Here is a 14097-nt window from a genome sequence, read left to right as displayed (position 1 = left end):
TACCTTTATTATTGAAGTGTTAATAAGGTAATAGGCGCTGTGGTAATAATGAAACCAAACAAAGTGCCAGATATGACAAAACAAATATTTGCAATTAATGCAATATTATTTAATATTATTATTACAACTGGATTTTTCACATGCAGGTATCCATCGAATATCTTACCTGTATTCACGATTAATTAATATTTGATACACATATTTTTAATACTATACACGTTCAAATCGAGTGAACTAACAATTATAATAAGCACTTAACACCCGCAAAGTTACAAATTAGATGATAACGTACGAAAACTCAGTCGCTTACGAGTGAGAATATTTTACATATTGTATTCATGTTATCTAATTCATCAATAACGATGAAACAAAATGTGTTCTACTTTCTTAAAAAATTCTTCAATTTTATAAGCAGTCGCGTTTTAATAACATTATTTAGCCAACAACTTAATACTGAAAACACGCAGGCGCGACATGAATTGAATTTTAATTATAATACTAGAGCGCATAAATATTCGAACACAAAAAATGATTCATTCGTAAATAAACTATATAAATAAACAAGATAAAAAACAAGAAAATATCCATTTAAGATACGCTTTAAGAAAGGTGGAGCAATGTTCTTATTGCAATACAGTTATCCACTGTAATATTAATAAGTATTATTAATTTACAATCGATCATTTAGATAGAACGGGAGGATAAAGATAAAGACGGTGTTGTTGTCTGCAAATAGTAGAACTTTCAAAAGTTTCTGTCTTTCTCATTGTTATTCTCAATAGCTTCTCTCTTGGCGGCTATCAGATTCTCCCATTGCGCGATGAGCGTGTTACGACGTCGTGGATTAGGCTACAAATAAAAGATGTTTTTTTATCGCTAAGTAAAACTATCAACAAATCCTATTTGGCGATCCAAAGAATTATATTTATCATAAACTAACGTTTATTTTGATGATAATAATTGATCGTAAAAAATGAGAAACATTGCCAACCTTGTGTTTTCCTTTATGTTCTCTCTCGATTTCATCCTCATTCAAGGTATTAGTGGAAGTACCACTTCTAAGGGAACTGGAGCCGTCGTAAATGTCAGAATCGTTATCATTTCCTATATCAAGTAGATTCGGCTGAGACTTTGCCAACATCAGCGATCTCATCAATCTAGAAGATAAAACGAGATTTACACGAATCAGTTTAATCAGTTTGCAAACGTTATAATCAAGTGAAAAGGCTCCTTTACGTTTTTTATGCATTTTTGCAATGTGCAGGAATTTGCCTAGATAACATATTGTATCTTTTTAATGCTTTCTTCATTGCAAACAAAATCAGATGTTAAATAAATCTAAATTATATTATTATTTAAATTTGTATTATTGATTATTGTTACAGGATTGGAGATATAATAATAGAACACACACAAATCGCTTTATATCAATAAATTTCAAAACTTATTCTTAAACAATTAAAAAGTCAATCTCAAATTAATTTTTCCTTTAGTCTGTTATTTTAAAAACCGTCTGAATCGTTTAGTAAGATAAAGTAAATTCTTTGATATGAAAACTTTGATACCTTAATTCGTTCTCTCGTTCTTTCATATCATGTAGTTCTTTTTGAATCTTTTGTTCAACAGGAACATATCCTTTCCTCGTTAACGGCTTCTTTGGCTCGTCGTCAGGCTCCAGTGGTATTTCCAATGTTCTGTTAAAGGCTTTGATACTCAGAGGATTGAGCGTGATGACGGGCGTTATGGGAGAACTCAAATTATCGTCGTTTTGCGATTTACTCTTATAGAGTTTTCCCCGTGTAGCTAGAAACCTGTGCATCAAACCCTTCTGGCTCGGCGTGGTTGCAAAGCGCAGCGGTGTCGGGGTCGTGCGCGTGGATATCACACCGTTCGTCATCTTTGGCGTCAAGTTTGGCGACCGCGACGTCGGGCTGACTGTCTCCAGTATCTGCGGCGTGGACGTCGTTCTTTTCAGTTTTCCCGAGGCCAGAGCTTGTGGCATACGGTGCACCTATGCAATAAAATTACTAATTACATATTATTTTAAGATACAAGTGGATCTTAAAATAATATATAATTGTTTGAGACGACTTCCAAACATATTTTCACATTTTAATCTTTCCCCTACAGCACAAAGTTACACAAAAGTTGCAATAACACTGCTGCAACATTAGTAATATTTGTACAAACGAAACAATAAAATTGGTAAGAAAATTATTAGCAATATTGCAGAGATTTTATTGTAGCGATATTATTGCAAATTCTGCGCTGTATGGATTTTCTTCAGGGAATTGAAACTCGAAAATATTTTTATTTTTATAAATGAAAAGAGAGATGCGCGTGCGATTTTTATAGATACGGACGCTAGACTGTATTATTTGGTGTTCGTTCTGAAGATACCTTGAAGTCTACCGTCTCGTGAGATGTGGTTTTAATGCTACCCACGTTCCGCAGTTCGTGTTCCCTCTCGGTGACTTCTTCGATTTCCCTTTGTATTCTGTCCGTCGCTCTCTTTAACTGCTCCAGTCTATGCTCCGCCTGCACATGCATTCTCAAATGAAAATATGGAACACCGTGTGCATTTAATTTTTATCTTTCCTCGAGAAGTACAAGATTATTCGACATTAAAATTCAATATAGTTTCGTTATCAAGGTTTTTAAAACCTTTTCACGGAAAATATAAAGAATTTTAAGTTATGTGATACATAAACTCGTTATATTATCAGAGTTTTAACATTTCTTTACAAAGAATTCAAAAAATTTAAGACAAGAGGAATCTCACTAAAATTCCATTTAAAAAAACGAAGTACTAACAATACATGTAATATGAATCCGATCGAAAATCGAATAGTTGAGAAACTTATCTAATCGTTTTTAACGAATATTAGAGTTTCTAATAACTTAAATAACTGATCCGCAGATATAAAAGAAATGGCGTGACGTGATGACGTCTTTTAAATTTTTATGTCATGTTTTGTGTGTATATATTCCAATTCTCTCGATATCTTTCTCATCGCTTATTGGGGCTCAGTATTGATTAATGGATTGATTGTAATAACTATTGATAAATAGATATGTTATTTCATTCGAATGATACCGTGGAGAACGAGACACTTTCAAAGAATTATGTATGTGCGGTAGGAAGGTGAAAGGGTTTTCAGCGGTGTGCAGCAAATTTCTTATTGCAACAATAACCGTCATCTTTTGCCTTTATCGATCGCATATCGAACATTATCAGTTTTTATCTTTAGAAAAAATTATGTCGTGTTCTCCTCTGCAACTTCCCCGACACGTCATGCATTTATGAAGTCATGAAACGGATAAATAAGAGACATATTTTCTGTACGAAAAAGATACAGGAACCGAATTTGCAATCAAGCGATGACCTTTGGTAAAAATCAAGGCTATTAGAAATCGTTTTTATTTTAGTATATACAGTGAATACATCGCGCTTTTATCATGATAAAATCTTCTCTCCACTACCACTTTTCTTTTTCTTTGAGTCACTTCCGTTTACGTTTCAAACGTTTACATCGAAATCACAAAAGCCTATTCTTCCTTTATGGAAAAATACTATTAGACTTGCGAAAAACTATTGAAAATAATTAAGAAATCATTCGAGTCAAATACTATACTCGTTCCAATAGTTTTTTTTTTTTACTAATCCAATACTATTTTCTCACAGTTTTGCAGTAAACATCAAATATAACTGGTACACTGAAAAAAAGTTACATTAATTGGAATTCTAGTTAAAAATGGACAAATCAAATTTTTCTAGTTGGATCTATAAATCTATTGAGATAATCAAAATTCTGGCTCATATGATCAGAATTTTCTGATAATTCGGCCATTTTGAACCAGAAATTTTCTCTATGAACATAATATAAATGTAGAATGTGTATATTTACGTATGTATGTTATATAGCAATTCTATTTATGTTTTGTTGAGCAATTTCTATTATATTTGTATCGGTTATTCGTTGATTCATAAAGCTTAGCATTCGCTTGGATATCATTAAAGGTTGCATGAATAAATTTTCGCGACGATTAACCAGGTCTGAGAAAGACTCCAAGGCCAGCTTTAATACCTCGTCTCGGTGTCTCTGGCAAGAAAAGTGCCGTAAAAGGGTTGGCGTGGCGTACGAAAGGCGAGGCGAGGACAGAAGCTGTTGCTACAGCCGCTATACCGAGTTTCGCACGAGGATTTCCAGCTGTGACGTGACGCCGGTCAGGAATGCCGTCGACAGAAAACTGAGCGAGCACCGACGGAGGTAACGGCTTAACTGTAATCATCGTTTCCCTTCTAAAAGAAATGGGCCACGACTCTTCCTACCGCTCTTTCGCTCTCCTCTCGATCGGCGTGCACCATCTTCGCTTCCTTCGAGAATGTCTGAGCGACCGACTTAAGGTCGATACAGTTCTCCCAATGTCGATTAACATTTGAATTGCCAAGTCATTCTCTTCCAAGTGTTATAAATTATAAAATGTAGACAATATAAGTACTTGGAATTAAAATCAAAGAATATTTGAGACTCATTGTAAATAGAATAATATTTAAGACTCGTAGTAAGTCCAAATAAAGGTAACTAAAATGTTAAAATACGGTCATACAGCTTCAATTAAATCAATTTTCAGAATTTTACTTTAGCGTAATAAATAAATAAATAAATAATGTAAAGAAGAAAATATATTTAAATCAGATTGCTGCCTTGACTTTTGATCGTAATGTATTCGTACAGTCATTCTGTTCTCTTCCAGGGAGGTCTATATTTTTATATCGTGCGTCAAACACGATTGCCTCATTCTGATCTTGAGCCTTGTATCATTCTGTATGAAGATCACGTACAATATTACGTCAACTGAATCGAATTATAGTTGAAATCAATCGACTTCAAAAGGATCAGTTTCCAAGATTTGTTATTATATCGATGTTTCAATTTGCGATATATCTAAAAATATCTAATATATGGGAAAAATTAAAATTGTAATACACATTAAGTACTTCCTATAAGTAAGAATTCCATGCCAACAATTTGTTTAGAACTTAAGAACGACGCAGAAACGTGAACAAAAGTTTTCCGCAAACATATGACAGGAATCGCGGTGGCTTTACAAATTTATTGACTGTTTTAACAAATGGCAATATAACATATCAGAAATATGTTGTATTATTAGTCTGTATAACCCAATTGTTATACAGATGAAATGATTAAGAGCACGCATTTATTTCAACTTTTTAAATTTAAACAAAAAATTTTTATTTTTCTTCTTCTGTCGTACTAACGTCGTTTTTGCAATTAAAGCACCAAATTACTACACGTTACGAAGAAGCTGTAGAGTGCGAGAGATATGATATCAACATTGCGTAGACGACTCAATGAAAAATGTCATTGCAAACACAGTCGCAATGTCACGCGCAATAGTACGAGGTGGAATTAACTCTCGCTCAGCGGAATCCAAGTCTTTTCATAACCAGACCTCTTATAATATTAATTCATATTCATTACGCGAATTAAATAATGAAATAATTATATCTTTCAAGTATTAATTCAAGTTCCTTATTTCCTTAATCAATAATTATATTTTTTTATCTCTATATCTGTACTTATTTTTATTTTATTTATCTTTCGAGATGATAGAAAGATAAAGAGGACGTGCAATGAATCAAAGTAATCAAGCAATTATTGTTTCTTTACCTTGAAACAAATATGAAAAGGGATCTCATTTCTGAACAAAAAAAAATAATATTGTATTAATTAAATTAACAGCATTAATAAAAAAAAAACAGTCTAATTGAAAATTATCGTGTTTATTTAATGACAATATTAACAAAACAAATAAAATTTTATTAAAACAAGAGCATGACGTATTTGTTTTATTAAAGATTTTCTGAAAATTAACAAGATTGTTTTTAATCAGATTGCTGTCAGTTAATGCTATTAATTTTTTTCCGTGTAAATTCGCATTTTGCGCAACTGTCAATTCACTCGCTGCTCGAACATTAAAGATAAATAAGATTGCCGTCACGCAGATTTACTCCGTTTAGCTACACTTTCCATATTTTCCTATTTCCTGATGTCTCGTCTAGCATCTTTAACTTTCTTAGATCCAAGTATATGCATATTTCGATCGCTTTAAATTGTAGGAACACCTGTGGGACGGGCAGATCATCGGTTAGATCGTTCCAACGAACGATCGCTCTACGACAGTCTACGAAAATATATTTAAGTAAACGTTAGTCTTGTTCTTTTTAGTTGACTTTTCTGCACAGTTCATCTCTTTCCTTCTTTTCTCTCTGCGCTGAAGAAAAAACAGAAAAGATGTACCGTATACATGCAAATTCAAGTATAATATTAATATCCCGTTTCTATCAATGTAGATTAACTTTAACTTATTCTTCAGCTTTTTCTAACTCTTAGAACTAGTAAAGAGTTAGTCGAACTAATATTAAAATTAAATTACCCTGGTAGGAACGGACATAAAACAAACTTGGCCCGGTTCCACCAATGTAAGAATAATTTTAATTTCGATTTAATTTACTGTTTATCCTTTTCTAATTCTAAGAATAGAGAGAAAATTGAAGAAGATAATTTTACATTGATGAGAAACCGGACCTAATAAATGTAACTGCTATATAACATATATATAAATATTTTCAGCTACATTACATAGTTATATTCGGTGTTTGCTAGGGTGGAGTGTCTGCAAACGATCGACTTTCCGGAAATTCTTTTTTATTTACTTTTTAGTCGAAGCGAAGGATCTCTATCTCTACTCACCTCCATTCCGTGCGTTTCCGCCGGCGAGAATTCGGGAATGCAACAGCAGGCCGGCAACGACGGTGGATCCGGACTGAACCTTTTATCGGGCTTCTCCGCGGCAGATACGCGAGCGGTGCGTCGACCTCGAAACGGGGAACAATTTCGAGCGGCTTTATCTGATCGCGAGGTGCGCCGAGCAACGACGACGTCCTCGCTTATTATCATGCCTCGCGCAACTAAATTACGTCACTTTGTTCAATATTTACGCCGATGGCGCGTGTCCCGCGCGTACGTACTGCCAACGGTGAGAACCTCGTGTCGCTTTCGGTTTTCCGGGATGGTTCTTCGTGCGCATGATATATTGCACCGGTAACGCTTGCTCCCGAAAGTTCTCTTTTCGACGAGCGTCGATTTGTGTCGTGATCAGGATGACACCCGACGAATCACCGCTACTTCCAGCCTTCCAGATGCGATCGAAGTCCTCGCTACAGTTCAACTCCTGAGTACCGGATGTGTCACCGTACCGGACGTGTCTCCTGACGGCGTTCGAGCATTCATAAAGCTTCTTCTTGTATTTCTTTAATAGAGGGAGGTCTGGCTGCTAGTGATTACCCAAGCAGAACACGAGTCATCATGACGGTGAATTAATGATTGCAAAATGATTACTATAAGTAAAAGTCACTTTTCAATCATTTACGATTCATTTTAACATCATTTCGTGATTATATCGCGACTTCCAATACAGCATAGAACTTGGAGCAATATTGCGGCAACGTTTGCAATGTTACTACAATGTTGCAATGACTTATGTTCAGCATAAAAAGCGGCTTCGCAACTGTTGTAAACTTAATGTCTTTAATGGGATTGGTTTCTACATTTATAGGTTTGTGAGAAACTATAAGGAGAAGGTCAATCATAATATTAAAAAATCTGATATCTCTAAGGAATACACCAAGTTAAAGAGAAAGTCAAAATCACTTAATTTATCTTGACGCCATGAAAGCCAAAATGATAATTTTTAGCTACAAAATTTGACTGTTTATTAACGTTAAGAATCAAAATTAAGTCATTTTGATTTTTTGTTGATTTTTGTGTTTAAATAACAGTTGCTTTTTTTGCTGAACACAGTCATTGCTATAATGATCTGTGCTGTATGGGTTGTTGTTCTGCTTGGGTAGAGGCGTTATATTCGGTCTATCTATAGAGGAGTGTAGAGGAACTAGCGTCCATAGATGTGACGCTTACCATACAGCACAAATAACTCCAATAACATTGGAGCAGCATTAAATTGGAGTAACGTTACAATAATATCGCAGCAAATGTTGCAGTAATGTTGCTGTAAGCTTCTGTGCTTTCCAAGGAACACACGATGAGTCTCGACAAAAAATCGAAATGACTATTTTAATTCTTAACGTCAATAATAATAATAAACAATTAAACCTTGTAATTCTCAATGTCAATAAACAGTCAAATTTAAAATCATCCTTTTGAAGCCCAAATAAAATCATTTGACTCGGTGTATTCCTTGATTGAGATGGATTACATCAGAATACCTGAGAATATCTCTCGTCGAAGGCTGTACACGCATAATCGTACCTGGTAATCACCACGGCGAACGCAAAGACCTCGATAACTCGCGAATAATGGGACGCACAGCGGGACCACGTTGTTGTGCAAGTATAATACGATCTCGCCGAAGTATCGGTCTCTCCTGTTCCGTTCTGTTTTCGTGAGACTAGACTTAACGAGACAGCTGTGTCTAACAATTTATTCGACGAGACTATCGCCGATGATTCTGCAAGACTGTTCTTGCGAGAGCGTCGCCAATTCCGTTTCCCGGCGAACGCACGTTCTCTCGCGTGAATGAGATCGACGGGAGATTACACCGGCGCGGCGCGGGCGGCACCTGCGATCAAGTCCTCGCCGTTCGCGATGGTTCGCGATACTGCCATACTGGTGAACTGGTCGGCTGCAGGTACAACGCAGGTCGCCGAGCGCGCGGCGAACCGCGGCGAACCACGGCGAACGTCCTGTAACAGTAAACATATACGCCGAGCGAATCGCGCCCGGGTCGGGCGATCGTCGCCGATGTGCGACACGCATACCCTATTATATATATATATATATATATATATCCTGATCCACGAGCAGTCTGGTTCTACCTGGTTCGGCTCGCCATTTTAACCGCCTCGCAAACCTTGTTCCCCGGCGGACCGTTCTCCAAATAAGAAAAGCAACAGGACGACATGCCGCGCCCGCGTAATTGTCGCCGGTCGCGCGCGCGTGTTGTCACCGATGGACACGAACCGGTCGCGAATGTCAGCGAATGTTTGGCATTCGCGCGGCGATGAATCTGGGATGTTGTAAATATTTGTGTTGTTCCCAGTTTATAGGTATAATTTATGTAATGAAGCGACTTAATCATGAGTCTTTCGCCGTGTTGTATCGAGTAAAAACAAAGCGTACTGTACTACAAATACAACATGAAATATTTATGTAAATCATTTCTTTTAATATTTTGATAAAATATTTCAGAAATATTTCGTAAACATTTGTAAAACGTTTTAAAATATTGCTTAAAAATATAAAATATATATGTGCTTCTCTAAAATATTTTAGAAATTTTGTACAAATATCGTGAAAACAAGAATATTTCAAAAACTCTGATTTCCTGGACATATTTATATTTTAGAAATATTCCATGAAACATTTCGGAAGTATTTAAAATCTTGCAATGAAATATTTTGGAAATATTTCATGTTGTATGGGACGTAACTTTGAGATTATTTTTGCCGATTTTTAAAATTTTTGCTTATTGAGAAGGGCGAAATTTTGTGAAAATAATAATAGCGCGATCCAAGTAGCAAAAGTAATTTGATGAGATTTCTCATAAGGAAAAATTTAATTATTAGAAGAAATAAAACAGAGTAAGGATTAATGCGAAAAATGTATATGATCCATATATAGAATTAATTTTATTGTTATGTCGGAAGTGTTTCAGGAATATGTTCATAGAAAGTCCCTTTTTTTCCTCGGCCGAACTTGATCGAAATCGATACAGTATAAACTTTTTTAAATTCCAAATTCGATAATAGTGACATCTTTCATTCATTTTTTATAGTCATTATATAATGTTGTGTCTCGCTCAAACGTATTTATCTGTCTTTATCTAACATACTGCAACACCATCTCTTAGAAAGAGATCAACTAAAATACTGCTCGGTTTTATGGCTTCACGTCAATTTCATTCGTAATATACAAACGAAATTTTCGACGACTCTTTTCTCTTATACTAAAGCCCCTACTTCGTTTCTAAAAGCATAGGATTGTTCTTCGAGATTTTCTGTAGGCTGCTGGCTACTTATTTTAAACGGGTAAAATCTGAAACTCTTATATGCAGCACATATTGTAACGAGTTGACTGTAGAAGCCGGTGACAAAACTACAATTTTTAATTTTCTTTCATTGTAAGAATTTCATATGTGCTCAAGAATAGGGCCCCAATGCAGTGTATCACTTCGCAGCCATATTGAATTTTGACATTCTGGGCGATTTCTGATTGGCTCTTAACTTTAGACGACTGCGCATCTACGAGAATGATTCACTTATCTTTTTACATCACGATCCGATTCGCTTTTATTCTTTCATTCACCTTCAATCGTTTTTTGGGTTTGCCGTTGCTTGCCGTTTGCGTCGTCGACTAGTTCCAAGCGAAAGATTCTGAAAAGTTTCACAAGAGAAAGATACAATTCTTCAAAACGATATCAAGTACCGTAATCTGGATCGAGACGACATATCGAGAGGACGTATTTTAAAAGTATGTTATATTAAGGTAAATGTACTAGTCAATGGACATAATCCAATTTTTAGACAAAATGACAAAAATGTTAAACATTAAGTCGTTAATGATATGTGTAATTCTAAATAAATTCGTTATTAAATTTTTATAAACGATATTATTATTTAGAGGCATACATATTATTGAAAGCTTAATATTTAATATTGAAAATTTTGTGTAACTTCCAATAATGGGATCATGCCCATTAATTGTACATTTATCTTTCCAATATTGTGTCATATTTGATTTCTACAAAGTAATTAAGAATCTCGCGTTCGTAAAAAGAATTTACATTCATAAGAAACTTTAATATATGTTACTTGCATGCTAACTCCTGATTTTATTTAAACTATATATCGGGTAATCGGAATGATTCATGTGGAATATTTTTAGAAATTTATTTGCAAGTACAAAATATACGTAGAAAAATACATTATGTAAGCAAAGTTATTGTTCTTGACATAGTCGATAACTTACGACGCGAATATTATAGGCTCGCGGTTTCAAAGCGCTATTACTACATTATGTTAATCCTGATACGAAACTGTACAACACGAAACCTCTGCGAGAACGAACATTCTTGAGTAATTTGCCTTACGTGTTCCTTCTTCTTGTCTAAATTTCTACAATATTATATTTTTGTAATCAAAACTGATTATAATTAATGTACATAATTTTATAGATTATATAAAGATTATATTTTTTATCAATATGAAATCGCGTAATTGATAAATATTTTAATGATATTAGCTATTATATTTTTATATTATTTCTCGCTATAATCTTATTCCTATCAAAAAGGCACCCTTTATATAATAATAATATTTCATATATAACTTATATGAATATGATCTATCTTGTTAATTAGTATCTTAACTATTCTAATTACATTCGTAAAATTCATTATCTTGTAGACAATATTAAAAATTACAGGTTATATAATATGTATAAATGCATATATGTTAATGTCATTGATATGTTCGTCAAAGAATTGAACTTGTGAATTATTGACGGTATGAGAAATTATGAAATAGCATTTAATAAGGGCATGTAATATGACATAACTAGTAACATGTCTTAGCGCCGAAACAATACTGTATCTCCTGATGTTACAGACTTTAAATCAATTTCCTCATAGCTTCCATATTTTCGATTTTTTTACACAAAAAATCACTTCAATTATATTCATTATTCTTACCACATTCTGTAATATAATGTATATACATTAATCACATATTGGTACATTAATGATTTTTATTCTTTTGTGTAAAAAGTATTTTAAATTAATTTGAATCGATCACTTGTATTATCTATGTCGAGAAAGTTCCGAGTTTGAATATATTGCATATAAATTAGCAATATTTAATCAATTTTTTTCTAAATTTTGATTTTGAGAATTTTGTTATTAATTACGATAGATAAACTAGTATACATGGCGCTATGTATGTATAACAATTCCAAATATTATTTTGTGGTTACAGAATAAAATCTATACGAAGCAGAGGTCTGAGAGAGAAAACTACCTAAATTTCTTAGCTAATTATTTGAAACTTAGACGTAATACCTGGATCTAAAACTGCAGAGATCTATTCTTTATAAGTATGAGAGTTTTCACAAATTTATTCATAATAAACTTTAGTATAAGAACTAAAGAGTCTTAAATTTATAGATCTAACTGAGTGAATTAAATTTCTAGGCTAAAGCATCTTTTTTAAAGGTTGCGACCTCATATTAGAAGATATTTTGCTCACCAAGGAAAACTAATAGATTCTTAACTTGAGTTAAAGATATCGCAAAAAGAGATAAAGGAGACAGTTGAAGCCTCATCAGAGTTTGCAAATACAAGAAGATCAGTGATGACTACTATCGATGACCTATCACCTGAAGTTCGGGCTGAAATAGATAAGATCTTTGATCCTGATTATTTTGATAAGATGACAAAAGAAGAATGGGACAAGATAAAGGCAATGGAGCAAATGATGGCTTATTGTAAGAATCCTAAACATTCACGATGTGTTCTGAAAAAAAAAAATAAAAACTGAAGTGGAACCGAAAGACCGTAAATACTGTTAGATTTTAAGTTACCGTGTTGTGTGAAAAGTGTATGTACTTCTGTTTTAATTAACAATATGAATTTAAAAAAATGTTTCTCTGTTAGCGAAGTTAAAATACCACTATTGTAAATTCTTTAACTATGTCTGCTTTATTCACGTTGTCTTAGTTAAGCATGATGCAGCACAGTATCTGGTTAACTACGTTTTATTTTTATGAGAACATCGAATATGTACTTCTAATTGGATTGTAATTGAATCTCGGAACTTCTCGGATATATAGATTTTATACAAATAAATAGAATACATTTATACACTATTTAGTATAAAAATTATATATTATTCAACATAAAAAAATATGAAGAAATTAGATAGAAAATATGGTTTGTAACTTATTTGAACTTAATGTATAGATTATTCATTAACATATGTGAATTTTCGAATACCTATAATTTAATAATTTATTGCAACATCTTGATTCTTTTAGAAAAAAATATTGTATAAAATATGTATTGCTGAAAAAAATGTCAAAAAGAAATACGTGAAGCTACGGCATTCAAAGTACGCTATACATAATTCATATGGAGCAATTTATAGGCCTGTTTTTTTGTTCTTGCATTCTCTAAACTGATATACACGGTACAATATGTTGAAATGAAACAAATGTATATTTGTTTCACTTCAACTTATTGCACCGTGTGCATCAGTTCAGATAGCGCAGAAATAAAAAAAGATCATCCAAATTGAAAGTGAATGATTCAACGTAAACAACTGAACTTTCTTCTTAAATAGCATCATACATATACAAATATCTATAATTTGTTCATTCAGCTAATATAATATATAATTGTTCAAAAAATTATTATTTTAAGGTCCTGCGCATAGTAGAACAAATATTAGGAACAGGAACAAATATTAAAATTTCAACTTATCAGGTAGCAGTTACACTAGAATACACGATTTCTGATAGGTTGAAATATTAATATTTATTCCTATTTCTAATATTTCCTCCATTGTGCGCAGGGCATCTAAACAATCTGTATGTAAAGATATTCTCTAAAATAATAATCCAAACAGAGATAAACATTAAAAAGCTTCAATAGAATTATTATAAAAATAAATTATGTAGTAATACATTTATGATAATCTTAAAAAAATAGAAAATTTTATATGAAATTATATTGAGATTAAATAACTGTAACATGTAACGTACTTTCTTATATTTGGCACTACCATATTTTCATATTTTTTCCATATTAATAAATATAATTAATAGAACCGTATCTGGTAAAAGTAATCATGTGAAACTAGATTTATTTTCCATATATATCAAGAGTGAAATTAAAGAATGCAAAATTTAATTTTGAATACTAATTTGGTATTAAACTTGAAAATTAATAAATGCAGGTAATTATTGCAATCAACGTAAGCTGATGGAGGTAAACGTC

The 14097-nt window shown here is 33.1% G+C and overlaps 1 protein-coding gene and 1 long non-coding RNA gene across 5 annotated transcripts; one reads left to right on the top strand and one right to left on the bottom strand.

Annotated features, from left to right (window-relative positions):
* Window positions 1–603: 603 nt before the first annotated feature.
* On the bottom strand, window positions 604–8854 carry mdu (mitotic spindle positioning protein meduse). Of its 3 annotated transcripts, none has more exons than XM_018515408.1 (6): window positions 8315–8854; window positions 6780–7362; window positions 2401–2538; window positions 1566–2011; window positions 992–1157; window positions 604–849 (listed from the first exon to the last, which is right to left on the bottom strand). In XM_018515408.1, the coding sequence occupies exons 2-6, from the start codon at window positions 6984–6986 to the stop codon at window positions 745–747; spliced, it is 1062 nt and encodes a 353-aa protein (XP_018370910.1). In that variant the 5' UTR covers window positions 6987–7362; window positions 8315–8854; the 3' UTR covers window positions 604–744. The 3 variants fall into 3 exon arrangements, with proteins under 3 accessions (XP_018370910.1, XP_018370911.1, XP_018370913.1); XM_018515409.1 differs by having other exon boundaries at window positions 8358–8854; XM_018515411.1 differs by having other exon boundaries at window positions 6780–7359; window positions 8358–8854.
* Window positions 8855–10319: 1465 nt separating this feature from the next.
* On the top strand, window positions 10320–12977 carry LOC108766274 (uncharacterized). 2 transcript variants are annotated; one of them, XR_001940363.1, is made up of 3 exons: window positions 10320–10577; window positions 12080–12197; window positions 12316–12977. It is a non-coding gene; the product is annotated as an uncharacterized LOC108766274 (long non-coding RNA). The 2 variants fall into 2 exon arrangements; XR_001940362.1 differs by having other exon boundaries at window positions 12295–12977.
* Window positions 12978–14097: the final 1120 nt, after the last annotated feature.

The sequence above is a fragment of the Trachymyrmex cornetzi genome, unplaced genomic scaffold, assembly GCF_001594075.2.
Source record: "Trachymyrmex cornetzi isolate Tcor2-1 unplaced genomic scaffold, Tcor1.1 scaffold579, whole genome shotgun sequence".
Classification (NCBI taxonomy): domain Eukaryota; kingdom Metazoa; phylum Arthropoda; class Insecta; order Hymenoptera; family Formicidae; genus Trachymyrmex; species Trachymyrmex cornetzi.
The sequence above is the reverse complement of the archived record's forward strand: the minus strand, read 5'-3'. Positions and strand labels throughout refer to the sequence as shown.

Coding starts and splice junctions, on each gene's coding strand:
- mdu (XM_018515408.1), bottom strand. CDS start 6,986: ATGATAATAAGCGAGGACGTCGTCGTTGCTCGGCGCACCTCGCGATCA. Junction 1,158..1,565: donor GAACGAGAGAACGAATTAAG/GTATCAAAGTTT, acceptor TTTATCTTCTAG/ATTGATGAGATCGCTGATGT. Junction 850..991: donor AACATAAAGGAAAACACAAG/GTTGGCAATGTT, acceptor TTTTATTTGTAG/CCTAATCCACGACGTCGTAA.